Here is a 23220-nt window from a genome sequence, read left to right on the forward strand (position 1 = left end):
CTTTTTTTTTCTCTTCCCAGTTGATACCTGTGATCTGCACACTTGGGCTTTAGAGTTTCTGTTTTTCTTTTTCAACTGGCCAGTGGTTTGTAGCAGGGGAGCCCTGAGTTTCTTTATGTATTGGTGACTTTCTGAGTCGTCACAGTCGGGTAGCTGGCACTAGTGGCCACTCTAGAATTCATTGATGTAGCGTCTTGGAAGCGGGTAGGTAGAACAGGCTGGCCTGGCTTCCAGATGCCATTTGACCAGTTTCTTATCAAACCACTTTGTAAGTTGTTTAGCATCTGTTTGCTGGAGTTTACTAATTCCTAAGATGAATGGCTAACTTACCTATGCCAACGCTGCATGTGCGTATCTGTGGCGTGAGTATATGCAGTCTAAATGCTGTTAATAAGTGCGTATGTATTATATGCAGTTGTTCCTTCATATCCTTAAGTTCTGAATCCATGGATTCAGCCAACCCGGAAATATTTGGGAAAAATAATTGCATCTGTACAGAACACACACACACACACACACTGTCATGATTACCTAAACAGTGCACTATCGTACCTAGTTACATAGCATTTATATTGAACTAGGTAGTACAGTAAGTGCTCTAGAGATGATGGAAGGGATAGGGAAGGACTTGCGCAGAAGGTTTGCATTGCTATCTCATATGAGGGACTCAGGTGTCCTTGGGTTTTGGTACCCCATGGGGGAGGTCTGGAGCCACATAGAAGCTGAGGAAAGACTGTGTGTGTATCTAAAGATTTAATTTGTGCTTACTCATATCTTCTGTCTTCTGAAAGCAAGACTGACTTCTTTGAGGATACACTATCGCATTGATTCCGCCTTTCAGTGTATTATGTAATCTTGCAATGGAGTCCCTCAACTCTGAAAGTAGTTTTGTTTTTAAAAGAAAGACAGGACGTTAGGAATCTGTGCCTTCAATTTCTGCTCCCTCACATTTAAGTTAGAATTGAGTAATTCTGTAGTTAACAACTGTTCCTGCTTTATAGGCAGCTGGTGTGGGGGAGAACAGATATTCTGGAGTCAGACTGCTGGGTTTCCTTTCTCGGACTATTTCTAACTGACGGTACGATTTTGGCTAAGTTGCTCCATTTCCTCTTCTATAACATGAGGGCAGTACTATCTCATTTACGAGGTTGGATTTCAGTAAGACAAGTATGCAAAGCACTTAGAATATAATGTAGAGCTTGGGGGCCGGCGCCGTGGCACAGTAGGTTAATCCTCCACCTGCGGCGCCGGCATCCCATATGGGCACCGGTTCTAGTCCCGACTGCTCCTCTTCCAACCCAGTTCTGTGTTATGGCCTGGGAAAGCAGTAGAAGATGGCGCAAGTCCTTGGGCCCCTGCACCCGCTTGGGAGACTGGGAAGAGCCCCTGGCTCCTGGCTTTGGATGGGCACAGTTCCGGCCATTGTGGCCATTTGGAGAGTGAACCAACAGAAGGAAGACCTTTCTGTCTTTCCCTCTCACTGTCTGTAATTCTACCTCTCATATAAAATAACTTAAAAAATAATAATAATATAGACCTTGGCAGAAAGACACTGTTCATTTGTGATAGAAAAAAAATCAGCTAGTAATGTTATGATTTTATTATCATCAAAGTCATTATGACTTTTAAACGAAACATAAGGTTTCTGATTTTTGCAGTCTAATAGGAGATCAAAAGCACCTAGGCCAACTTTGCCAAGGAGCTGGCCCTGAGGGACAGTTGTCACGTGCCCACCATGTACCTACCCTACATCCATCCATCATGAATCATGAAGCCATCATGTATCCCTCATGTGCTGTCATGCCTCTCACACATATCTCATGTCCATCCTGAGTCCATGGTGAATCAATCATATGTACACAAGAACATCATGAAGCCATCACACATCTATCACACCAGTCATGAGTCCATCATGCATTGATCATGAGTCTTCCATGTGCTGTGTTGTGTCTTGCCAGTCTGCTGTGTGTCCATACATCCACCATGCGTCTTTTGTGAATCTCATGTGCTGTCATAAAACTACCATGTGCCTGCCATGCCTGTTACTTCATGTGCCACCATGTTTGTCATACATCCATTATGTGTCCATCATTCCCACACCATGAAGCTACCACATGTCTGTCATGAATTTGTCATGTATTGCATGGGGCCAGCATGCATCAGTCACACCTTTGCCATGAAGTCGTCATGAATGTCATGAAGCTGGCATGTATCCATCAAGAACCATGAATGCTTCATGCACAAAAAAGAGGGAAGGTAGATGAGAGAGATTGTCTTTGTAGTTCAGTATTGATTGGTTTCACCAAGGTCAAAGTTACCTAGCTCCTCTTTATGATCTGTTGGTGAGACTCTAATCCCCTTCCCTATCCCCTCCTTGGACGCTGTTTCCAGCAGAGCCTGGTGATCAGTGACCCCAGGGACTTAGAGCCCTCCTTTAGCACAGATGTCAGAAGCATGCAATGGCACTCGCACTGCCTTTGTCTTGTTCTGCAGCCATGCCCTCTGTCCCCAGTCAGGTTGCAAGACCAATTTCTGATCCCTGGTAGGCCACAATGGATATTTTCTTGGTCAAATGAGCAGACAAAAACACCCTCTGCCTCGGGTACTTTTAGTAAAGACTTAGGCACTTTTTCCTTTCCTGGAAACTGCTCAGGCCGTTTTTTCATACTTCAGTCCTCTTTCCCATAACCTGACTCCAATCTTCTTGCCAGTGAGTCTCAAGTTGCTCTTCCAAAATTGTTGTTTTCTTGAAAAAACCATAGTCTTGGCTTAAAGCAACTCACTCTGTGATGAGATCCAGACCCAATTAACTAAAATATATTTTGGTAAATGCTGTGATAGGAGAGCTAGGAGACCAGTTCTTTGATTCTCAGGGAATCTCCTGATCTTTGGAGACATCTTTTCATCTGCAAACTGGGACCACAGCATTAATATCATAGGACTGTTGTGTGGTTGGAGCCAGGCCAGCGCATGAGGTTTGCTGCCTGATGTTCTTAGGTCTGGAAATGGCTCAGGAGTCATACAATCTACCCCCGCCCCCTTTTATTTTTGTTAAAATCGATTTCTTTATTTTGGTAGTGGTGACTTTTGTGCTGTGAAGCTCTGTTGCTTCACTAATTTTTTTTTTTTAATTGAGGAATAACTCTTAAGTCTCACCCTTTTCAGAGTGTGCAAGTTGGCAGTTGTTAGTATATTCACAAGGGGGTGGACTGTCACCGTCATCTAATTCCAGAATGTTCCTTTCCGGAAAGCAGCTCCCTGCTTATTAGCAGTCACTGCCCCTCCTCTTCCCCTGGTCCCAGGTAACCAGCTTCTCTCTCTATGGATTTGGACTGTGCTATCCATCATTTCTCTGCCTTCCCTCTTGAGGGCTTTCAAATCATGACTCTTTGCATAGTTTGATCCTTTGAACATTTTTAAAAATACCGGTAGATTTGGTGATGATCAAGAAGATAAATGGAAGCAGCAGGACAGGAAGACAGGGACTTGGATTCTTGTAACTGAGTAGGAACTCAAGATGTGCCCTTCCTCTGCTGGGGTGCCAGCTCCCTACTCGGGGTAACCTGTAGTCTATCAGGAAACAGTTGCCTCTCCAAACCCCCTCCCCAAGCTGCCTCCAGCTCGGCGATCTTGGGTCTGTACTTGTGTCTGTGTTGATTTGCTTTCAGCACGTGCTGGTTCCTTTTGTCTCCTCTTGTTTTCCCTTGTCCACTTAGTTTCAGCATCCAATGGAAATATTAAAATAGGTAAATAAGTGTATTTGTTTGCATGTACTATAAAAACATGGGCATTTTTCCACGTGGCCTGCCCGTGAGGATTAATGAGCTGATGTTTGTCAGTTACCTATCACAGGGCTTGGCTCAGAGTAAGCGCTGGTTGAGTTTTTTTGCTGGTTGAAGGATGGGTCCTTCTGGGTAGACCAGTTGACACCTGCTCGTGTGACACTTGTTCAGTGACTTGTCCCAAATGATGCCAGGTTGATCTTCAGATGGGGCCTCTGCAATCTGTTTGCTTTCCCTCTTTGCCTTCAGTGGTTGCTGGAACATGTCAGTGTGAAATTATAGATTTGGAAAAACAAATGCTGTGCGCGGAGCGATTTACCTTATCCTGCTCTCTCCAAGTGGCATGGGAAATGAAAAACGTCCAAACGAAGACGAATTTATTGGATACCAAAATCACCAGGCTATCGATTCTTGAAGCAAGCCAGCAGGGTTATGAATTGGGTGATAAAACCGGAGAGCAGTTAGCCTGACTTCCAAGACGGGGGGCAGCTTTGTGTGTTATCACAGCCGTCGGGCCCCACTGACAGCCCCACAACTAATGAACTCGAGCTTATTAAGCAGACTGTTTACTTTATGTGCCGCGTCTGTCTAACGGGTCGTGTGAGTGAGATAGATGTGGCCAGGGTGATTTTGTAGGGAAGCCTGGATGCCCGGACTTAATCTCTAACTCGGAAGGTAGCAGTGGAAGTTCTCACCCAGTGCTGAAAATGTAGGTGCTTGTTCTCAGCTGTGACCAGTTCTGCCCTGCTCCAGAGGACGAATTCATTATCCACTGGCGGATTTTGCAGTCAATGAGCAGCTGCTGTGTTTTAGGGGTGACAGGACCAGTGACTGAACCTGCGCTTGCTTTAAATGGGATGCCAAGGCCCAGGTAAAGTTCCGTGTCCTGCTGGGTCAGACCAGTTGTAGGCTGCGGTTTCTTCACTCTTGGTTTTATGCTCTTTCTTCCACAACCTTTAGAATGTTGAGACCTGTGGCCACATTCAAGGTCATCCTGTCCACCCCCCAGTGTGCTGGGTTAGTCCTGTGGTCTCTGGGGACTGGGGATCTCTGACCCCCGCCATGGAACCGAAACACCTCTTCCCCCGCCTCGTGGGGTTTTCTGTCTTGTGAAGGTGCAGGTTACTGTTGTGGGTTGGCTTATATGCACCCTCAGATCCTCACAGTGGGACCTTATTTGGAACTAAGGTTGCTGCAGGTGTAAGATGAGATCATACTGGATAATGGGGCCCCTAATCCAAAATGTTGGGTATCTTTATATTCAGAGGAGGCTGCCTTGCAAAGACTGAGGTTATGTTACCACAGTGCATGGGATTACCAGGAGCTGAGAGAGAAACCTGGGACAGATCCTCCATTATCACCTTCCAAAGGAGCGTGCTGTGTCCTCACCATGACCTTGAACTTGTGGCCTCTAGAACTGTGAAGCAAACCCCTGCCGTTCGAGCCATCCAGCCATAGCACTTCATTACAGCAGCTTAGACTAAGAATTGTTCACTGTGAACCTGCAGTTAGTTTATAGAGGGGTGGGGACGAAAGTCGACTGTGCCTTCTGAACCCCTCCCTTCAATTTTTTCCTTAGGTATTTGCTTAATTAATGCTCATTATTCAGCTGCTGTGTGCTGGATAGCCCACCTGTCATTTTCCTACTGTGTTTAATCTTAGGTCTACCCCATACCATTAACCTACACTGAGCCATGTTTTTGTACTTGCCTGGTAGCATAATGCCACACAAATATTGGGAGTTCTGAGTGGCTTAAATGAGATGTCATTGTTAATCAAGCCAACATAAAGCCAGGGAGGTAATAGGTGCTAAATAGTTACTATTGCCTGAGCTTATGTGTACTAGATCCTAGCATCTTAAAATCATCAATAATAATTAAAAAAAAAAGCGTGCAAGGGATTTGGATAACCTTGAGACAAACCATTATCAAACAAGTACTTGTGCACCAGTGTTCAAAGCAGCTCTGTTCACAGTAGACAAAATGTGGAAGCATCTCAAACATAAGGTCACCGCAGGGGTGGGTAGACAGTGTGTACGTATCCATGCAGTGCTGTGCTGCGTGAGTTGTTGCTGGAACAGGGATGAACCTTCCAGAAGGCTCGGTGGAGGAGGCCACACAGAAAAGGCCACACCCCGTGTGATTCCACCTGGGTGAAACTGCCAGGAACTCAGGGTAGGGGAAATTGGGAAATGACAGTGGTTTTTCTCTGGTAGTAATGACATTTTCTTGGATCTAGAAAACAGTGGTTATGTTTAATGGCTACTTTTAGGCTATGTGAATTTTCCCTCAATCCAAAACTGTTCTCCTTTCATCACACGGATATTTGTGGGGCCCAGATCAGGGGAACATTGAAAGAAGAGCTAAAGGTTCCACTCTCAGAAGCCATCACTGAACTGAAATTTGGAGTTCTTGGTCTCAGGACACCCTTTGGCGTAGGTGTGTTATGCTCGGGCTTTTCCTGCACTCTGAGGCCCCTGAGGAATGCAGCTGTCTGTCTGGGAGGGGAATTTGCCTCCCATCTCTCTTCCTCCTCCTCCCCTTCTCCCTCCCTGTGGCATCGGAGACACCATGGATGACTGGTGCTGTGCCACAGGTCATCCCCAAACCAGCCCCCAGCAAAGGAGAGTGGCATTGCTGTAACTCGGGCTGGTCCTGATTGGTCTCCTGCAGCTCGAGGCCCCATTCCTCGGGACAGCACTGCCCGACCTGTGGCCTGGACCAGGGCTGTGTTGACAAGACGATGGCCCACAGACAAGGCAGAGCTGTGGAAAGGGCCTCCAGCAGGGTCTCCCCAGAGCACAGATGCCCTCACTCCTGCTCGGGAATCTTGCAGCTGTAGAGCAAAGTTCAAATTCTTCCTTTAGCATTCAGGGTCCGCCCCAGTCCCTTGCCCCTCCACCTGTCAGCCTTGTGACCTGTCTGATCTCTGCTGGGAGTGCCTGCTCTGTCCGTGGCAGCCTGTGAAGTTGCGCCATCTTCCCCGGCTCAGCACAGAGCCTGCCTTGTGTTTGTTTCTGTCTTGCTGTCTCTGATGCTCTCTTAAGGCTCCTCAGGAGCAGGGACCCTGTCATATCCATCTCTTGCCATCGCCCCGAGTCCTGGGGTCCTGAAATAGGGTACACCCACGAAAGCTTCATCTCCAGGCTGAGAACGGATGGCCAGGGGTAGAGAAGTTGCAAAGAAGTCGGGGCTGCCTCGGAAGCCTTTGCCACCAGAGATACTCACGTGACGTCTCTGTAGGCTGCAAAGCAGGAGGGACAAAAGACCGTGTGAGCTGGGCAGGCTCTGCAGCCAGGAATGCGCATGCGCATTGGCAGCCTGGGCCCTTGTTAAAGTCTTAGGCCTTTTTGCTCAAGCAGAATGAGAGCGCGAAGCGTGGCTGCTGGAGTCATCCCTTTCCGGAGTGCAAAGCAGAAGCCACTCCAACGGGTGCCTTCAGGGGTAGCCTCATGGATGGGGTAAGGCTTCTGACTTAACATTCAGAAGAAGGTCAGAATCAGCCTCCCCGCAGCTGTCCTCAGACCCCAGAAGAGCCGTCTGTCCTCGGGAAAGATAATTTGTATTAAAGATCTGTTTGGCAAGGGTTGGCAAGAGGGGCGACCTTTCCAAGTGGCATTTTTTTATTCCTTTCCCCTTCTTTTCTCCTTTTTGCTTCTTGACCTGTGGCACCCCAGAGAGCCCCGTGCTAGACACAGTTACACCACCTGCCTACTGTGACTCTGTTACACCTGAGTCCCTGCCCTTCTGACAGAAGCAGGTTGTGGGGTGCAGTGCAGGTGTTGGGAGCTAAGAAGTCAGCCAGGGATGAGGATGGATGTGCCTCCCTGCCTCAGCCCAAGGGAGATGGCCTGGCAGGAGGGCAGGGGTGACCACAGTGAACCTGCAGGTTTCCCTGCGCTTACTGTTTGAGTCCTTCAGTGAGGGCTGGGTCTTCCTGACGTCTTCATAGCCCAGGCTTTGTCCAGCTCGGTCTTGCTGTCATGTGGAGCTGAATGGCTCTCTCTCCCTCTCTCTAAGATTTATTTACTTATTTGAAAGACAGAGTTGGAGAGAAGCGAGACAGAGAGAGAGAGAGAGAGAGAGAGAGTTCTTCTATCTGCTGGTTCACTCCCCAGATAGGCTAGGCCAAAACCAGGAGCCAGAAGCTTCATCCAGGTCTCCCAAGTGGGTGGCAGGGGCCTAAACACTTGGGCCACCCTCCATTGCCCTCCCAGGCCATTAGCAGGGAGCTGGATCACAAGTGGAGTAACCAGGACTTGAACCGGCGCCCATTTGGGATGCCACCATTGCAAATGTGGCTTAACCCGCTGCACCACAGTGCAGGCTCCTGCATCAGTGTTTAGTGTGGGACTGTCCCGGCTTTGTCAGATGTTTGTCAGCCTCCACCCAGCAGTAGAAGAAACTCACTCACCCTCCTTCCCTCCCCTGTTGCAACCAAGTTGCCTGCACTCCTTGCTAAATGTGCCCTGGGGAAGGGGCCAGATCCCCACTGCGGGAACAGCTGGCTAGAGGCTAGTGTGGAGAAGGGCCAGCAGGTGGAGGTGGTGCCTGTGGAAAGGGGAGTGAGAAGCACCTGGATCCTTCGTCCAGGAGGTGTTCTTGGAGTAGGTGTGGCTTGGACCAGGCTCCAAGGCTGGAGAGGTGAAGGCAGCAGGGGCCAGATTAGGGAGGCCTTTGCTACTGTGTTGGGGAAAGCATGTTGGACTCGAAGGCTGATGTCCCAGGGCTGTTCCCGCTGTCCCCTCTTGGCAGCTGTGTGACCTGAGTGTCTGTCTGTCTCTCTCTCTCTCTCTCTCTTTTTTTTTTTTTTTTGACAGGCAGAGTTAGACAGTGAGTGACAGAGAGAGACAGAGAGAAAGGTCTTCCTTCTGTTGGTTCACTCTCCAAATGGCTGCTATGGCCGGCGGGCTGCGCCGATCCGAAGCCAGGAGCCAGGTGCTTCCTCCTGGTCTCCAAAGCGGGTGCAGGGCCCAAGGACCTGGGCCATCCTCCGCTGCACTCCTGGGCCACAGCAGAGAGCTGGACTGGAAGAAGGACAACTGGGACAGAATCTGGCGCCCCGACAGGGACTAGAACCCAGGGTGTCGGCACTGCAGGCAGAGGATTAGCCTAGTGAGCCGCAGCACTGGCCCAACCTGAGTCTCTCAACCTCTTCGAGCCTCAGGACCCTCCTGAGTGATGTGGAGTCCAGCAGGTGGGTTGCAAAGACTGCACGGGTTAAGGCCATGAGAAGTGTCCGTGTGGAATCTGGGCAGCCCACTTGCCTCAATAAATGTTTTCTTGTCTCCTTAAGCGTTGCCACGTCTACTCACATCCAGTTCTCTCTGGTTCTGCTGTTATCTATCCAGCCTGTATTACTGTAGTCCCTTTTAGGTGTTCTGCTTTAACTCCACCCTTCAACTGCACTACTTCCTAAACAGTGCAGTACGAAGCCTTGGAGAGAATTTACTCCTGCGCTGTCCAGCACCGTGGCCACTTGTGTCGGCACTCTTGCTCCTTGAGATGTGCTCTCGTTTCAGTGACTGAGTGTGAGAACAAAGAGTGCCGTGGGGGCCAGCGCTGTGGTGCAGTGGGTTAATCCTCTGCCTACAGCGCTGACATCCCATGTGGGCGCCGGTTCTAGTCCTGGCTGCTCCTCTTCCCATCCAGCTTTCTGCTGTGGCCTGGGAAAGCAGTAGAGGATGACCTAAGTGCTTGGGCCCCTGCACCCGCATGGGAGACTAGGAGGAAGCTCCTGGCTTTGGACTGGCACAGCTGCGGACATTGTGGCCATTTGGGGGGTGAACCATCGGAGGGAAGACCTTTTTCTCTGTCTTTCCCTCTCACTGTAACTCTACCTCTCAAATAAATCTTAAAGAATGCCATGTATCTCATGGATAGTGTTTCCTTCTGCTTACATGTGGAAATGCTAATAGTCTGGACATACTAGGCTAAATAAAATGTAAGATTAAAATTAATTTCTCCACTTAAAGGCAAGTATACAAAACAGATGAGTTTTATAAGAATAGTTGTTTGCTCTCCAAGGGACTTTATTGGCTCTTCATGAAAGGATGATTTCCTGGTGCTAGGTTTGGAGGTGGAATTTCTCTCATGGGGCTGTGCCTCTTTAAAGAATGGATATGATCTCCTTAGAACAGTAGCAGGGGCAGCAGCACTGTGGCGTAGGAGGCTAAGCCTCTGCCTACAGCGCCAGCATCCCATATGGGCACCGGATCATGTCCTGTCTGCTCCTCTTCTGATCCAGCTCTCTGCTATGACCTGGGGAAGCAGTGGAAGATGGCCCATGTCCTTGGGCCCCTGCACCCATGTGGGAGACCTGGAAGAATTTCCTGACTCCTGGCTTCAGATCAGCCTGGCTCCAGCCATTGTGGCCATTTGGGAAGTGAACCAGGGGATGGAAGGTCTTTCTCTCTGTCTCTCTCACTGTCTGTAACTCTACCTCTCAAATTAATAAGTAAAATTTTAAAAAAAGGGGGGGCTGTAACAATGACCAATGTGTTCAGAGTCTCCTCCTCCAAGTAGATGTAAGAATGTTCGTTCTTTTTTAGTAGTGCCCCCTTTACCAAAATACAGGGCCTGAGAAGACCCAGAGCTCACACCTGTTTGTTAGTTCCCTCCCCTCTACACACCCCGCTTGTGGATGTCAAAGCAAGGAGACAGTAGACTCTGTGCTACTGTCTTAAGAATTTGATTGGCTGAGCAGCTAAAGTTCCATCAGTTCACTTTAATCTTATTGATATTACTGTAGCATCTCTTATAGTTGTCGTGTACTCATGTTTGGATTTTATTTGATCCCCCTCAATCCTTGCAACAACTCCTTTTTCAAAAATGATTTCAAACTTATTTATTTACTTGAGAAGGCAGAAGGAGAGAGAGGAAACTCTCACTTGCTGGTTCATTCCCTGGATGCTCACAACAGCTGGTGCTAGGCTGGGATTGGAACCAGGAACTCAGTCCCAGTCTCCCATGTGGGTGGCAGGAACCCAGTTACTTGAGTCATCACCACTGTCTCCATTGGCAGGATGCTGAGAGGGGAATGGAACCCAGGCATTCTACTATGGGATGTGGGCAACTTCACTGCTGGGCTCACTGCCTGCTCTTCTGCACCAACATCTTTCCACGGCTTTCACACAGAAACGTGCAGAGGCTCCAGGACGCAGAAGGAGTTGCCAACCTCCTGCAGCCGCCACGTGCAGAGCTGATCCCTGAGCCCAGGTCTCCTGCCCCGCGTGGTTTTATGGATGCTATGAAGCCCGTGTGCAGTATAGACTGTGCCTCGGGGTGGCTTTGCATATAACAGAGACAAGATGGGCAGAACTCTTAGGCAACAATTAACACGTCCTCACTGCAGAGCTGTGTGAACACGGGTGGCTGAAGACTCTGTAGTAGGCCCTAGGGAGGCCTCTGCCTTGATCTGTGACATCACAGTGGTTCCGAGGGCAAAAGGACATGTTTCCTTGCGGCCAGGGCGTTTGACTTCACAGCGGGATCAAGATACAGCGAGTTGGCGAGAACGGGCCCTTTGGTCCTCGCAACACAGTGAACTCCAGGTATTTCATGTTCCAAAGAGTATCGCGTGTGGCTTTGACTCTTTGGGTTCACATGATCAATTTTTAAAAAACAGTGCCTGCAAGGCCCAATGCCATTCTCCAAATTAAAAAAAAAAAAAAAAGTAAAAAAGAATCATGGATGTCAGTTTGACAGAATTTGACAGGCCAAGAGATCATGCTTTGGGGTAGGGCGGGAGGGACGCTCAGGTACAGATGCACCTGCGTGTGGCCGCCGGCCTGAGGAGAGGTACCATGTGCTTCTGTGTGTGTCCCTCTGCTGGGCTGCAAAGAAAGTTTTCAGAAATGACTTTTGCAGGGGTGCAGGGACCCACTAAGACAGTTTAGATTTTGCTTTTCCTGTTGCCGATGTTGTACGGTCTGACAGTTTGTTGGCAGGCCTTTGTTTACAAAAGGCTTACTGAAACAAAGTGACTGAACGTACCTGTTGGCACACGGGCCACTCAGTCTTGTGTTCTTTTATTCATCCAAAAGATGGCCGTTGAACGCTCCCTGCATGCCTGGGGTCTACATCAAATATAAAGCAGTGATGGTTTTTGCCCAAGTAGAGATTAAAATCTCACAAGTGTGGCACCCATTAAGCACGTAATCAATCAATCAAGTGTATACTTTTGAAATTTGAAGAGTGTGTTGGAGGAAACAGTGACAGCATGGTGGTAGATAGAATAGGGAAGGCACTACTTAGGCATTTGTGTATCTGAGAAGAGTTCCTTAGGTTGATGGCCTTCAAGATCTAGGCTCTTGGGATTAGCTTTGTGGCACAGCAGGTTAAGCCTCTACTAGAGATTCCAGCCATCCCGTACAAGTGCTGGTTTGAGTCCCGGCTGCTCCACTTCTGATCCAGCTCCCTGCTAATGCACCTTGGAAAGGAGCGAAAGATGGGTCATGTCCTTGGGCCCTGCCACCCATGTGGGAGAGCCAGCCTGGCACAACCTAACTGTGTCAGCCATGGAGGGAGCAAACCAGTGTATGGAAGAGCTTTGTCTTTCCCTCTCTCACTGCAACTCCATCATCACTCAAATAAAATAAAAATCTTAAAAGATCTGGGCTCCAGAGAGAAAAAGGACTGAGCCAGTCCAAGACCAGGCTGGTAAGTGTTCTAATATCAGGAACACACTTGTGAATGCGCCTGAGGTGTTGCCCTAAAATGAAGGGGCCAATGGAGCTGGAGGAATGCAAAGCTAAGGAGAGACTGGCCCGGGAGATGGAGGTCGAGTCAGGTAGGACCTAGTATGTGGCAAGGAGATTGGGATTCATCTTAAGAGCTTGTGAGAAGCCGGCGCTGCAGCTCAATAGGTTAATCCTCTGCCTGCAGCGCCGGCACACCGGGTTCTAGTCCCGGTTGGAGCACTGGATTCTGTCCCGGTTGCCCCTCTTCCAGGCCAGCTCTCTGCTATGGCAGTGGAGGATGGCCCAAGTGCTTGGGCCTTGCACCCGCATGGGAGACCAGGAGAAGCACTGGCTCCTGGCTTCGGATCAGCGTGGTGCACCAGCCATAGCAGCCATTTGGGGGATGAACCAACGGCAAAGGAAGACCTTTCTCTCTCTGTCTCTCTCTCTCACTATTCACTCTGCCTGTTAAAAAAAAAGAGAGAGAGAGAGAGAGCTTGTGAGAACCATGGAGTAATTTCAGGTGGGATGTGAGTTGGGTGGCCGATGCAGTAGGCATAAGCATGAGATGACAGTGTCATTGGGGTAGTAGATGAGGGCAGAGGAGGAATGTTTTAGAAGTAAAAGTGGCTAGATTTCAGTATGCAGACCTTTGACCTGGTGAGATGGGCGAGTGAGGAATTGAGAGGGCCCCATGGATGTGACTTGAGCAGTGCAGTAGATGCTGCTGCCATTAATGGAGATGAGAAGGTCTAGGTTTGGAGTTGAGGTCTGAGGTAGGCATGAATCTGTCCATGGGTTTGTATGAATCTGGAGCTCAGAGAAGCCAGCGCTGGAGATGCAAATGTGTGAGTCCTCAGCCTGGAGATAGTTGCACACGCTGTTGGCATGGGAGGTCTCACCTCGGGAGAAGAGAAAGACGTGTGGGTCCCACTGTGAATCCTGGGACTCACCTGGAAGTTAGCATTGAGGAGAATGGAGGGTCGAGCAGACAATAAATGTGGGAGTGAGTATCTCTGAGGCTGCAGAGTGAGTTTCCTGGAGAAAGGTAGTGGAGTTCCTGAGCAGTTAGTTGAGTGCCCATGTAAATGAGAAGTGATTAAAGCAAATGCTTGGTTGCATAATTTCCAATCCCTTTGGGCTTTACCTGTACAGCCTTGGAGAACGAATGTGGATACCTTTGTCTGAAGCCTTGGATTTTCCCAGAATAGTTGGAAGGAAGGAGGGCCGAGGGAGGTGTGAGTGCTTGTGGAAGGAGGTTGGGATTGTGAGCCACGGTATCTAACCTGCGCAGCAGAGAACAGAACGGGAGTCCAGACCTGGCTGGGTAGTGCACGGGAACCTGGGAAATGAGTTCATGACAACACTGACGAACAGGGTCCTTGTCATGGCAGTGGGAGGGCTGAGAGGGGCACGGGGGTGGGTGTTGATGTTGAAAATTTTGGAGGTTGGGCTGCTTAGGGTGACAGCAAGTCCTAGAATGTGTACCCGGCCCAATGAAATGCCAGACGGTTTCCGCTCATGGAGGAAGAGTGTGAGAATGTTCTGGGGGTGGGACTTCAGACTTCAAGAGCAGTGACCAGCGGTGATAGGGACAGCAAGAAGCATGGCAAGGTTCCTGTAGAAGACAGAGGGGCAGTGATACTGGGCATGGGGGAGGAGAAGGCCAGAAGCCAGGATGAGGTAGACCCATTTCCTAGCCCTGAGGTTCATGCATTGTAGGGTGGGGGTAGAGGGAGCATCTTTCCTGTGATCTCCTAAGTGGCTTAGGGGACAGCTGTATTTTTACATAAGAGCAGGGGGAGGAGAGTGAGAGCAAGTTGAGAATGCATAGGTGTTGGCTGAGTACATGGAACTTCCATAGCTGGGCGTGGCAGCAGGGGGTTGCCAGGGATTGTATGATGGGCGTAAGTTTGTAGGAGAGCAAACATGCAAGGAAAAGCAGGCTGCGGCTGACACGTTCAGTTCTTGATCTATTAACAAATATGTTCTGATCAGCTCCCTCATGCCAGATATGGTTCTAGTAAGAGACCCAGCAGGAATGGACAAAGTGGACGAGGTCTCTGCCCTCTGTCACTCAGGGTCAGATTTCGGAGAGAGCGGACCGGCTGTGTGTCCTGCTGACTTTCTGTTTCCACGCGGGGTAACACCAGAGTTTACATGGGGGTCCTTCTTCTCCCTCGTCTTGGCTTTCCCGTCTGTAGGGTGGAGATCACGAAGCCCTGAGTGAAGGTGTACATCCCATCCTGATCCAAATGTGGGAGATGTTTTTGGATGCGATGTGCATAGACACTTTGGCTTCACTAGAAAAAGGCGTCTTTTCTTCTAGAAACTGCTTCCATCTGTCAGCAAGCTGATGTCAAAAGTAAGCAATCATGGGGCTGGCACTGTGGCACAGCAGGTTAAAGCCCTGGCCTGCAGTGCCGGCATCCCATTTGGGCGCTGGTTTGAGTCCCGGCTGCTCCACTTCTGATCCAGCTCTCTGCTATGGCCTGGGAAAGCAGTAGAAGACGGCTCAAGTCCTTGGGCCCCAGCACTCACGTGGGAGACCCGGAAGAAGCTCCTGGCTTTGGATCGGCGCAGCTCCGACCCTTGTGGCCATCTAGGGAGTGAACCGTTGGATGGAAGACCTCTCTGTCTCTACCTCTCTCTGTAACTCTTTCAAATAAATAAAATAAATCTTTAAAAAAATAAGTAATCAAAAAAGCATAGGATGGGAAGAGTTCTCCTTGTTTTGCTGGCCTGTCCCTGCCCTGGGAAGGGGAGGAGCGGTGGGAGGTCAGCGTTGTTAACGGGTTATGTACTCTAAGGGCTTCAGGACCCGCTTCTCAAAAACCTGAGTGTGTGCGTGAGTCACTGGGGTCTGATCCTGAGTCAGCGGGGCTGGGGTGAGGTCCAGGACTGCATTTCCTAAGGATCTCAGCTGATGCTGATGCTGTGGGCTCTGGTGAGATGGGAAAGTTGTTCCTCCTCCCTCGCACGTGCCCGACTCACGGGGAGACGTCACACCAACACAAAACCTGGATCCTTTGCCCTTTAGGGGTTTTAGTTGAAAGAAGGACAACTAATGCACAGGAAGTGATTCCAAGAGGATGAAGTGTTCCTGATGGACTGGCCTGAGAGGTCCTGCAGCAGCAGTGCGGCTGTAAGGTGCTGGGGAGGTCCGGGGAGGAGAAGCGACTTTCCAGGCCATGGTCAGGGTGAGGGAGGATGCCTGGGGTGCAGGCGGGCAGTGCAGGATCACAAGTCCTGGTAATGGAAGCTGACATCTGTTGAGGGTCTGTGTGCTTAGGACCTGCAGGATAACAGAGTCCTCTGGGGCACTGTGACAGCGCCTTGCCAGAGCGCTCGCTTGGAACGGAGGTGACAATGTGTGACTGGCAGCCAATCTGTAGTTAGAACCAGTGGCCCAAATCCTCCGGTTCTTAAATGCACCTTGGATCCGTCTGGCGTCCTAAGCGATTTTGAAGGGTTTGGGCCGTTGTGTTCCTTAGGTTTTTATGTTTAGGAATGTGTTGTTCCTTAGACGTTTATTCCGTCTTTGTATGCAGTGTTATTTTAGATAAATCACTCATTGTGAACAGTCTTGAAAAATCATCTCTAAGTTTCATGATGTTAATTAAAAGATAGCCCCTGGTGTTGATTGGCGGTAGCTGGAGCAGGCATTTGTGGTGTGGGCTTGTAAGCTTCTGACTGGTGTGTTTCACGGGGAACCTTCCGCCCCTGGAGGGTGCATTGCCAAATAGGAAACCACAGATGTTAACTCACCGCACCCAGCGCGTAAGTGAAAGCCAAAACACATCTCCCAGTGTACTGTGCTTTTCATGCTGAGGTGTTTGAATTGCAAGCAACACAATAAGAAGGTAGAATGATTTATGCTTGTGAGTGGTTTTAAAATTATAATAGCAAACTACCTTTCTTGTATAAAATTTGGCAAAATATATGTTCATATACATTAAAATTATTCATGTTACATCCTGAGCTAATTTGGTACAGTGGAGCCTTTTTTTTTTTCATACATATGAGGGTTCTTCAAAAAGTTCATAGAAAAACGGAAAGTGTAAGTCTATTTTGGTGCAAAAAACCTTTTTTATGGTGCCTCTTTTTAAAAATAACATACAGGCAGTGAGCATTATTACAAAACTATGCATGGATTTAAATGTTGTTTTTGCACCAAAATAAACTCACACTTTTCCACAGACTTTTATAGATATGTAAGTATTTGCCCAGGTGTGTAGCATTTATTGCTTTGGGCTCTACTGTAGGACACTTCTGATCACATTAAACATTCTGCTTTGAATCTTAAGCTTTTTTTGGCTTAGCAAGTCAAGATGGTTTTTCTGGCTCATACAGGGTTCCTTATCGATGTGAGTTGCAATGGTGAAGACAGTTGGGAGTGGATGTTGAGCCCTGGGATGGGGTGTCGGCATGGAGGGAGGACTGGGAGACCCCTGAGTGACTGGGGCCGGCTGTAGGTCCCCCTTCCCCAGGCCGCCCTGCCGGGAGAGCAGGTTAGAGGCTGGTGTTGGTAGCCAGTGCATCAGTGTTTGCATGTGTCTAGGAGGTAATTTCTAGCCCACCTCCTGTTTCTTCCTCCCATTCTTCTTGTGTGGATTCCTATATTGACTTCCTGGAGTAACTTCTGATAGAAAGTGAGATTTTTTTTTTCCCTTTGAAATGTGTTTTCAGTGCACAGAGGTGTCATTTAAAAGTCAAATCCATGAAGGAATATTTTTTACCTGCTGGGTTTAATTTCCGATGCCAATGTTATCATAAAAGGTAAACCACCCTCCACTGTTTTAAAGCTTTGTACAAATTACCCAAGTTGGAATTAACTTCTGCAGGTGGAGAGAGGGAAGAATAAGCATTTTAAAGCGTTTTAAAAATATTATTTAAATATTAATGCCAGTTGAGTTCAGTTTCTATCTGACTTTCCCCTGAAGTCTAAACCTGTTTGTAGCTTTCCAACTTCTGTCATTGTATTTGGAGGTGGGGGTGGGGCACTGTTAGGGGAAGAAGGAGGCCTGTTACAACATAATTGATCCTTGGAATGAAATAAGCATAGGATTCAGTATGAAATAGGTTAGATCAAAAGAAGGATGGCCTGTGGCAGACATCGCTAGAATTCGTTAACAGGGAGAGCAGAGCCTGGGGTGTTGCCTCTTCCTAAATGCGGAACCTTTGGGCAGTTAATGAGTGAATCTAGACTTGAGTTTTCTCATCTCCACAGTGGAAACTAAAAATAGTACTTAACTTGTAGGTGATGTTGACAATTATACAAGCAGATGTAGGGGGGAAAAAAAAAACACAGGTGCTTATTGCTGGTTGTCTTGACTATTATTATAAATGAACTGTAAAAAAAAAATCTAGATTTTTAATGTGATGAAGAATGGAATAGAATAGGTGGATCCTGCAGGTTTCAGTCACCCATTTGGTTTGTCAATTGCTGCTTATTTGTTGGAATCTGTTTCCGCCTAACCTTGTGGGGCGGGAGAGTGTGGGGGTGTGGGCATGGGGAGAGACAGCAGGGTAAGTAAGGGTGTGCTCACCCGTCCTCAGGATGGCCGTCACCTCTGAAATAAACCTGCTAAATCTTTGCTGATCACTCACTCAAGGCCTCTCTCATTTGAGCCGTATAACCCTTCAAGATAGAAGGCATTGCTTCTATTTCCAGATGAATGACAGGAGACTTCCCTGGAGGTGGGGCATGGCCAGGTCACAGTCAGTGCAGCACCTGGATTTGAACCCAGATGTACGGAACTGCACGACCTCCTCTCCCTCCCCTACACTCCCTTCCCCTGTAAGGTTCCCGGGACTTGGTCTTCTGTGTGTAGAGGAGATGTGGGGGTGGGAGTGGTGGGGACAGCACTGTTCTCAATTGAACATTCTGTTCAGCAGGATTTTGCTTTTTCTGTTTTACTTTCTAGTCCACACCCTGCAGCCCTGTGGTCTTAGATCTGTTTGAGAAGAAGGCTACTTAGAGCATCGTGTCAGAGCAGTCACAGAAGAGAGCCCAGCCCTGATAGTTGAGATGGGCTCCGTTAGGTGTTTATTGCCAGCAACTTGCAGGATGCAAACTCCTGAAGCCCCAGAGGGTTGCCTTTGGTTAGACTCTGGTTGCATTTACTCTTTTTTTTTAAAATATTTATTTATTTATTTGAAAAGCAGAGTTTTTACAGAGAGGCAGAGAGGCGAGAAGAGGGGGTTTTTTATCTGCTGGTTCACTCCCGAAATGGCTGCAATGCCCAGAAAAGCCAGGAGCCAGGAACTTCTGGGTCTCCCATGGGGGTGCAGGGGCCCAAGCACTTGGGCCATCTTCTACAGCTTTCCCAGGCCAGAGCAGAGAGCTGGGTCAGAAGTGGAACTGCCAGGACTCGAACCGGTGCCCCAGATGGGATGCAGGCACTGCAGGCATCAGCTTTACCCACTATGCCACAGTGCCGGCCCCTCCATTTATTCTGTTTACAGACAGTTATCAGGCACTTGCAGGTGACAGGCAGTATGCTAAGTCCTGGGAAAGCCAGGTGGATCAGTTGCAGTAGGTCCCTACCTTCTGAGACTGTCGCAGCTTGTGGGGAGAGGAGGCAGCTCAGCCAGGCTCCCCCCTCAGGGGGCCTGCAAGTTCTGAGAGACGGAAGGATGCACTCTGGGGGTACAGAAACGGAGACCCAAGCCACCCATGTCATTGGGCATCCATTCCTCGGGAATCGTCTGCAACAGGTGGATTCTGCTCTGTGGAGAGGCCTCCGGGGACTTTGCCAGAGACATCGTGTTAGGGGTGTGTAGAGATGAGACCCAGTGGTCTGTTGGGGCTGTATGTCCGTTGTGTCTTTGTAAGTCGCATGCCTTCCTGGTCACGAATTCAGGTGAATGTTTGTGGGCTTGGGACTTCATCTTTTACCTTATCAGTGTGCAGTCTTCTGCCATGGTCAACAGATTGTCCCTGTCCAGGCTGCTGGTCTGTTGCCTGTTTGTTCCTGTCGATGCTCGGTATTCTTTGATGTTTCCAGATGTCTTCCGCATGTTGAAGATCGATGCTCTCAAGACTGTCCCTGTTGAGTGCTGCTGGGCTTCAAATGTCACCGGGGTGTGGCTGCAGGTAGCTGCCATGGCCTGGCCAGCCTCCTTTCCCTTGTGTGTCCTTTTCAGTCTGACCCGAATGCCTTTTGCGGTCTCTTCTGCCTGGAACACGGGAGCCCGTCTGTGAACTTGACCACACACGAATGAGTCAGCTACTGTGACTGTCTTTTCATGGGTCTCTTGCACCTCTCAGTTGTCACATTCTGGGGGACCCTACAGGTTTTTGGTGGTCTCTCTCACGACCATGTGCTCTTGTTTTATGTTTGTTTACTTTTTTTCAGAGTGATAGAGACAAAGAGATTTTCTATCCACTGGTTCATTCTCAAAATACCCGCAATATCAAGGATTGCGTCAGACAGAAGCCAGGAGCCGGGAACTCTATCTGGGTCTCCCCCCTGGGTGTCAGGGGTCCAAGCACATGAGCCATCATCTGCTGTCTCCCAGGGTGCAGTAGCATGATGCTGGATCAGAAGCGGAGTAGCCAGCTCTCAGGCTCGCATACTGTTTGGATGTGGGTATGCATGCAACCCTCTGAGGTGTAACCCTCGCCATCAGGGTGTGCATTTTGAAGCCAACCTGTGTTCTCATTTTTTTTTTTTTTTGAAAACATAGCATCTAGTTGTGCTTTGTATGTAAAAGGTGCCAATTAAATGCTTAGGCCTTAAAGCTAACCTATTCTGTAAAATTGTGTGTGTACATGTGTGTGCACGCGCGTGTGTGGGGATAAAGCATTGTGGTACAGTGGGTTAAACCACCACGTGTGATGCTGGTGTCTTGTATTACAGTGCTGGTTCAAGTTTCAGCTACTGGGCTTCTGATCCAGCTCCCTGCTAATGTGCCTGCGAAAGCAACAGAAGATGGCTTACGTATGTGGGTCCCTGCCACCCACATCGGAGACCTGGACAGAGTTCCAGGCTCCTGGCTCCAGCCTGACCCAGACCCATGGATGCAGCTGTCTGGGGGAGTGAACCAGCGGATGGACTATTACTCTGTTACTCTTTCTTTCAAATAAATAAATGTTTTTAGAAAGTGTGTGTGTGTATGACTCCTTCGGGTTTTTCAGACTGTACTATTTACTGAGTGTCGGTTTTGCTAGGCTGCAGGGCTGCGTCATCTCTTGAGATTATAGGAACCAGAAGGCACAGGGCAGGTGAATGCCCTCAGCACCTGGAGGTGTTTGTCTTCTGCCTTTCGCATGCATCTCCATTGCTAAGAAAGAACTCAGCCCTTCCTCTCTGCTCTTCCTTTCAGAAAGTATTATGAGGGAGGCCGAGGACTCCACGCTCCGGACAGAGACGCGGCGCTGGGATTAGGGATTGCCACTTCCGAGAGGATGCTGGGAATCTGCAGAGGGAGACGGAAATTCCTGGCTGCCTCTTTGACTCTGCTCTGCATTCCGGCTGTCACCTGGGTTTACTTGTTTGCTGGGAGCTTCGAAGGTAAGGAAAGGAGGGGACGTGAGGCTCTCTGGTTGTCACAGACTCCAAGAGGCTTCTCAGAGCTGTTGGGTGCTAAGTTTTCATTTTGCAGAACAATGGGATATGGATGCCTTGTCACAGGAAATGGCTTGCCTAGTGTTTCAAGGGTAGTCGGAGGCAGTTGGCATTGTGAGAAGGAAAACAAGAGCAGGATAAGGTGCACCTGATGCAATGGCATGGTGGTGGCCGCACAAGTGAAGTTGAGCCGCGTGTCGGTAACAGGGAAATGTTGGGCCTTGGGGAAGTCCTTAGCTGTTCCTGGAGCCAGATGTTCCCTCCCTTCGTCTATGTGTTCATGCAGCTGTTCCCACAGTAGGTGTTTTGTCTGGGCATGGAGGAGTGGTGGCTGCGCTAAGCCTGGTGCTGAGCACAGGATGTAACAGGTCTGGACAGATCTAGACTTCTGCAGTCTAGCAGAGAAGATGGGTGAGTGGACAGATGATTGTTGCACTTGGCGGTGCGTGTCTTGATGGAGGAAGGCAGGGTGCTGGCAGGGGAGGTTTGTTGGAGCCGTCAGACCCGGGCTGTGGATGAAAGGCGATCAGTCATCCTGACGGGCCGGTCTTGGGGATGCAGTGAAGAATTGCCCTCCCCACACGAAGAAAAACAAATGATCACCCCTGCCACTCTAGAAGTAAGTAGAACAGGCAAGACTTGCCATCTGCTCATCCAGCAACCTCAGCTGCAGTGCAACATTGTGTGTTTCTAAGATGGCTTTCCAAGCTCCAGGGGTGCAGGGAGTAGCAGTGGTAACGCTCATGCTCTCTGTTTACCCCTGCACTTGAACTAATTAAAAAAAAAAAAAAGTGAAAAATCTGTCTCAAGGAAGTCACTACTGTGTGTGTGGTTTTTTTTTTTTTTTGGGGGGGGGGGTTTGATAGGCAGAGTGGACAGTGAGAGAGACAGAGAGAAAGGTCTTCCTTTTGCTGTTGGTTCACCCTCCAATGGCCGCTGTGGCCGGCACACTGCGCTGATCCGAAGCCAGGAGCCAGGTGCTTCTCCTGGTCTCCCATGGGGTGCAGGGCCCAAGCACTTGGGCCATCTTCCACTGCACTCCCTGGCCATAGCAGAGAGCTGGCCTGGAAGAGGGGCAACCAGGACAGCATCCGGCGCCCCGACCGGGACTAGAACCCGGTGTGCCGGCGCCGCTAGGTGGAGGGTTAGCCTGTTGAGCCACGGCGCCGGCCCACTACTGTGTTTTTAAACATTTCTTTTTTGCATAATTTTATTGACAGCTCAAGGCTACCTTTTAATTAGGAGCTCAACTTCCGTTTCTGAGATTTGCCTTGAGTTAGCCAGAGTGAATATAAACAGGGTGCAACTCTGAGCCTGCAGAGCAAGGGGGGGCTCCTGCTTCCCAGCCTGGGGCGGGGACCCAGTGCCACACGCCTGTCCCCATTCCTGTCCCTTACCCACCTCCCTGGAGTCCTCAGAGCCTCCCGTTAGGCAGCTAGATAGGATCAGTCACACCAGGGCAGTAGACGGCGCATGGATTTTTGGCAAGGGGATCAGAAACAGGAAGGTGAGTTGATGCTGGTCCTTGGGAAGATGAAGAATTTCCCAGAGGTGATGGAGGAGTGCTTACCACAGAAGGCACAGGGCACCTGAGCTGGAACAGGTGTATTAGGAGGGGGTGGGCACCATTATCTTGACTACGGTCTTAACGGCTTGGCTGAGTGCCCATCCCCAATCTGCTCTTTTTAGCTAACCTTGAGTCTGGTGTCTGTGTCCTGTCACAGAGTGATAGGGAGTCGTTCTGCAACACATGGGGTGAGATTGAGGGAGGGGCTGCCCTGAAGGCACGTGGTGTGGACTCCCAAAGGGGAAAGACCCAGCATGAATCCTAGGGTGTGGAGTGGGTGAGACTGACCGTGCCTGTGGTGTGATGGCTGCTTGAAGGCTGCTTTGAGGCCATTTGCTACCAGGCACAGCCCTGGCCAGAGGAGTGTCTGTGATTGTTGAGTTTGAGTGGTTCTCGCTTTATCAATTATGGGAAAATGCATGGCATCCAGTGACACTGGGTACAAGCGTCTTCTCTATCGATGTGATGTTTAAGAATGAAATGCCCTACCGTTGGGACCAAGCTCTGTATGGCATTAGGCAGGGGCTAGGTGATGTGGGCACGTTCACATACACATTCTAGCTACAATGGCAAAGGCCACAGATGTACCACGGCTCAGTGAGTCTACAGCTGCAACAC

At 49.3% G+C, this 23220-nt stretch overlaps 1 protein-coding gene across 4 annotated transcripts in view; it reads left to right on the plus strand.

Moving 5' to 3' along the window:
* Positions 1 to 23220, plus strand: part of LARGE1 (LARGE xylosyl- and glucuronyltransferase 1) — a 570843-nt gene that overhangs the window by 132284 nt on the left and 415339 nt on the right. For all 4 annotated transcript variants that reach the window (XM_062202942.1, XM_062202944.1, XM_062202943.1 and 1 more), the window contains exon 2: positions 20794 to 20981. In XM_062202942.1, the coding sequence (XP_062058926.1) occupies positions 20876 to 20981 (106 nt within the window). In that variant the 5' untranslated portion in view covers positions 20794 to 20875. The remainder of the gene's footprint in view (positions 1 to 20793; positions 20982 to 23220) is intronic.

Source organism: Lepus europaeus, chromosome 10 (assembly GCF_033115175.1).
Source record: "Lepus europaeus isolate LE1 chromosome 10, mLepTim1.pri, whole genome shotgun sequence".
NCBI lineage: Eukaryota > Metazoa > Chordata > Mammalia > Lagomorpha > Leporidae > Lepus > Lepus europaeus.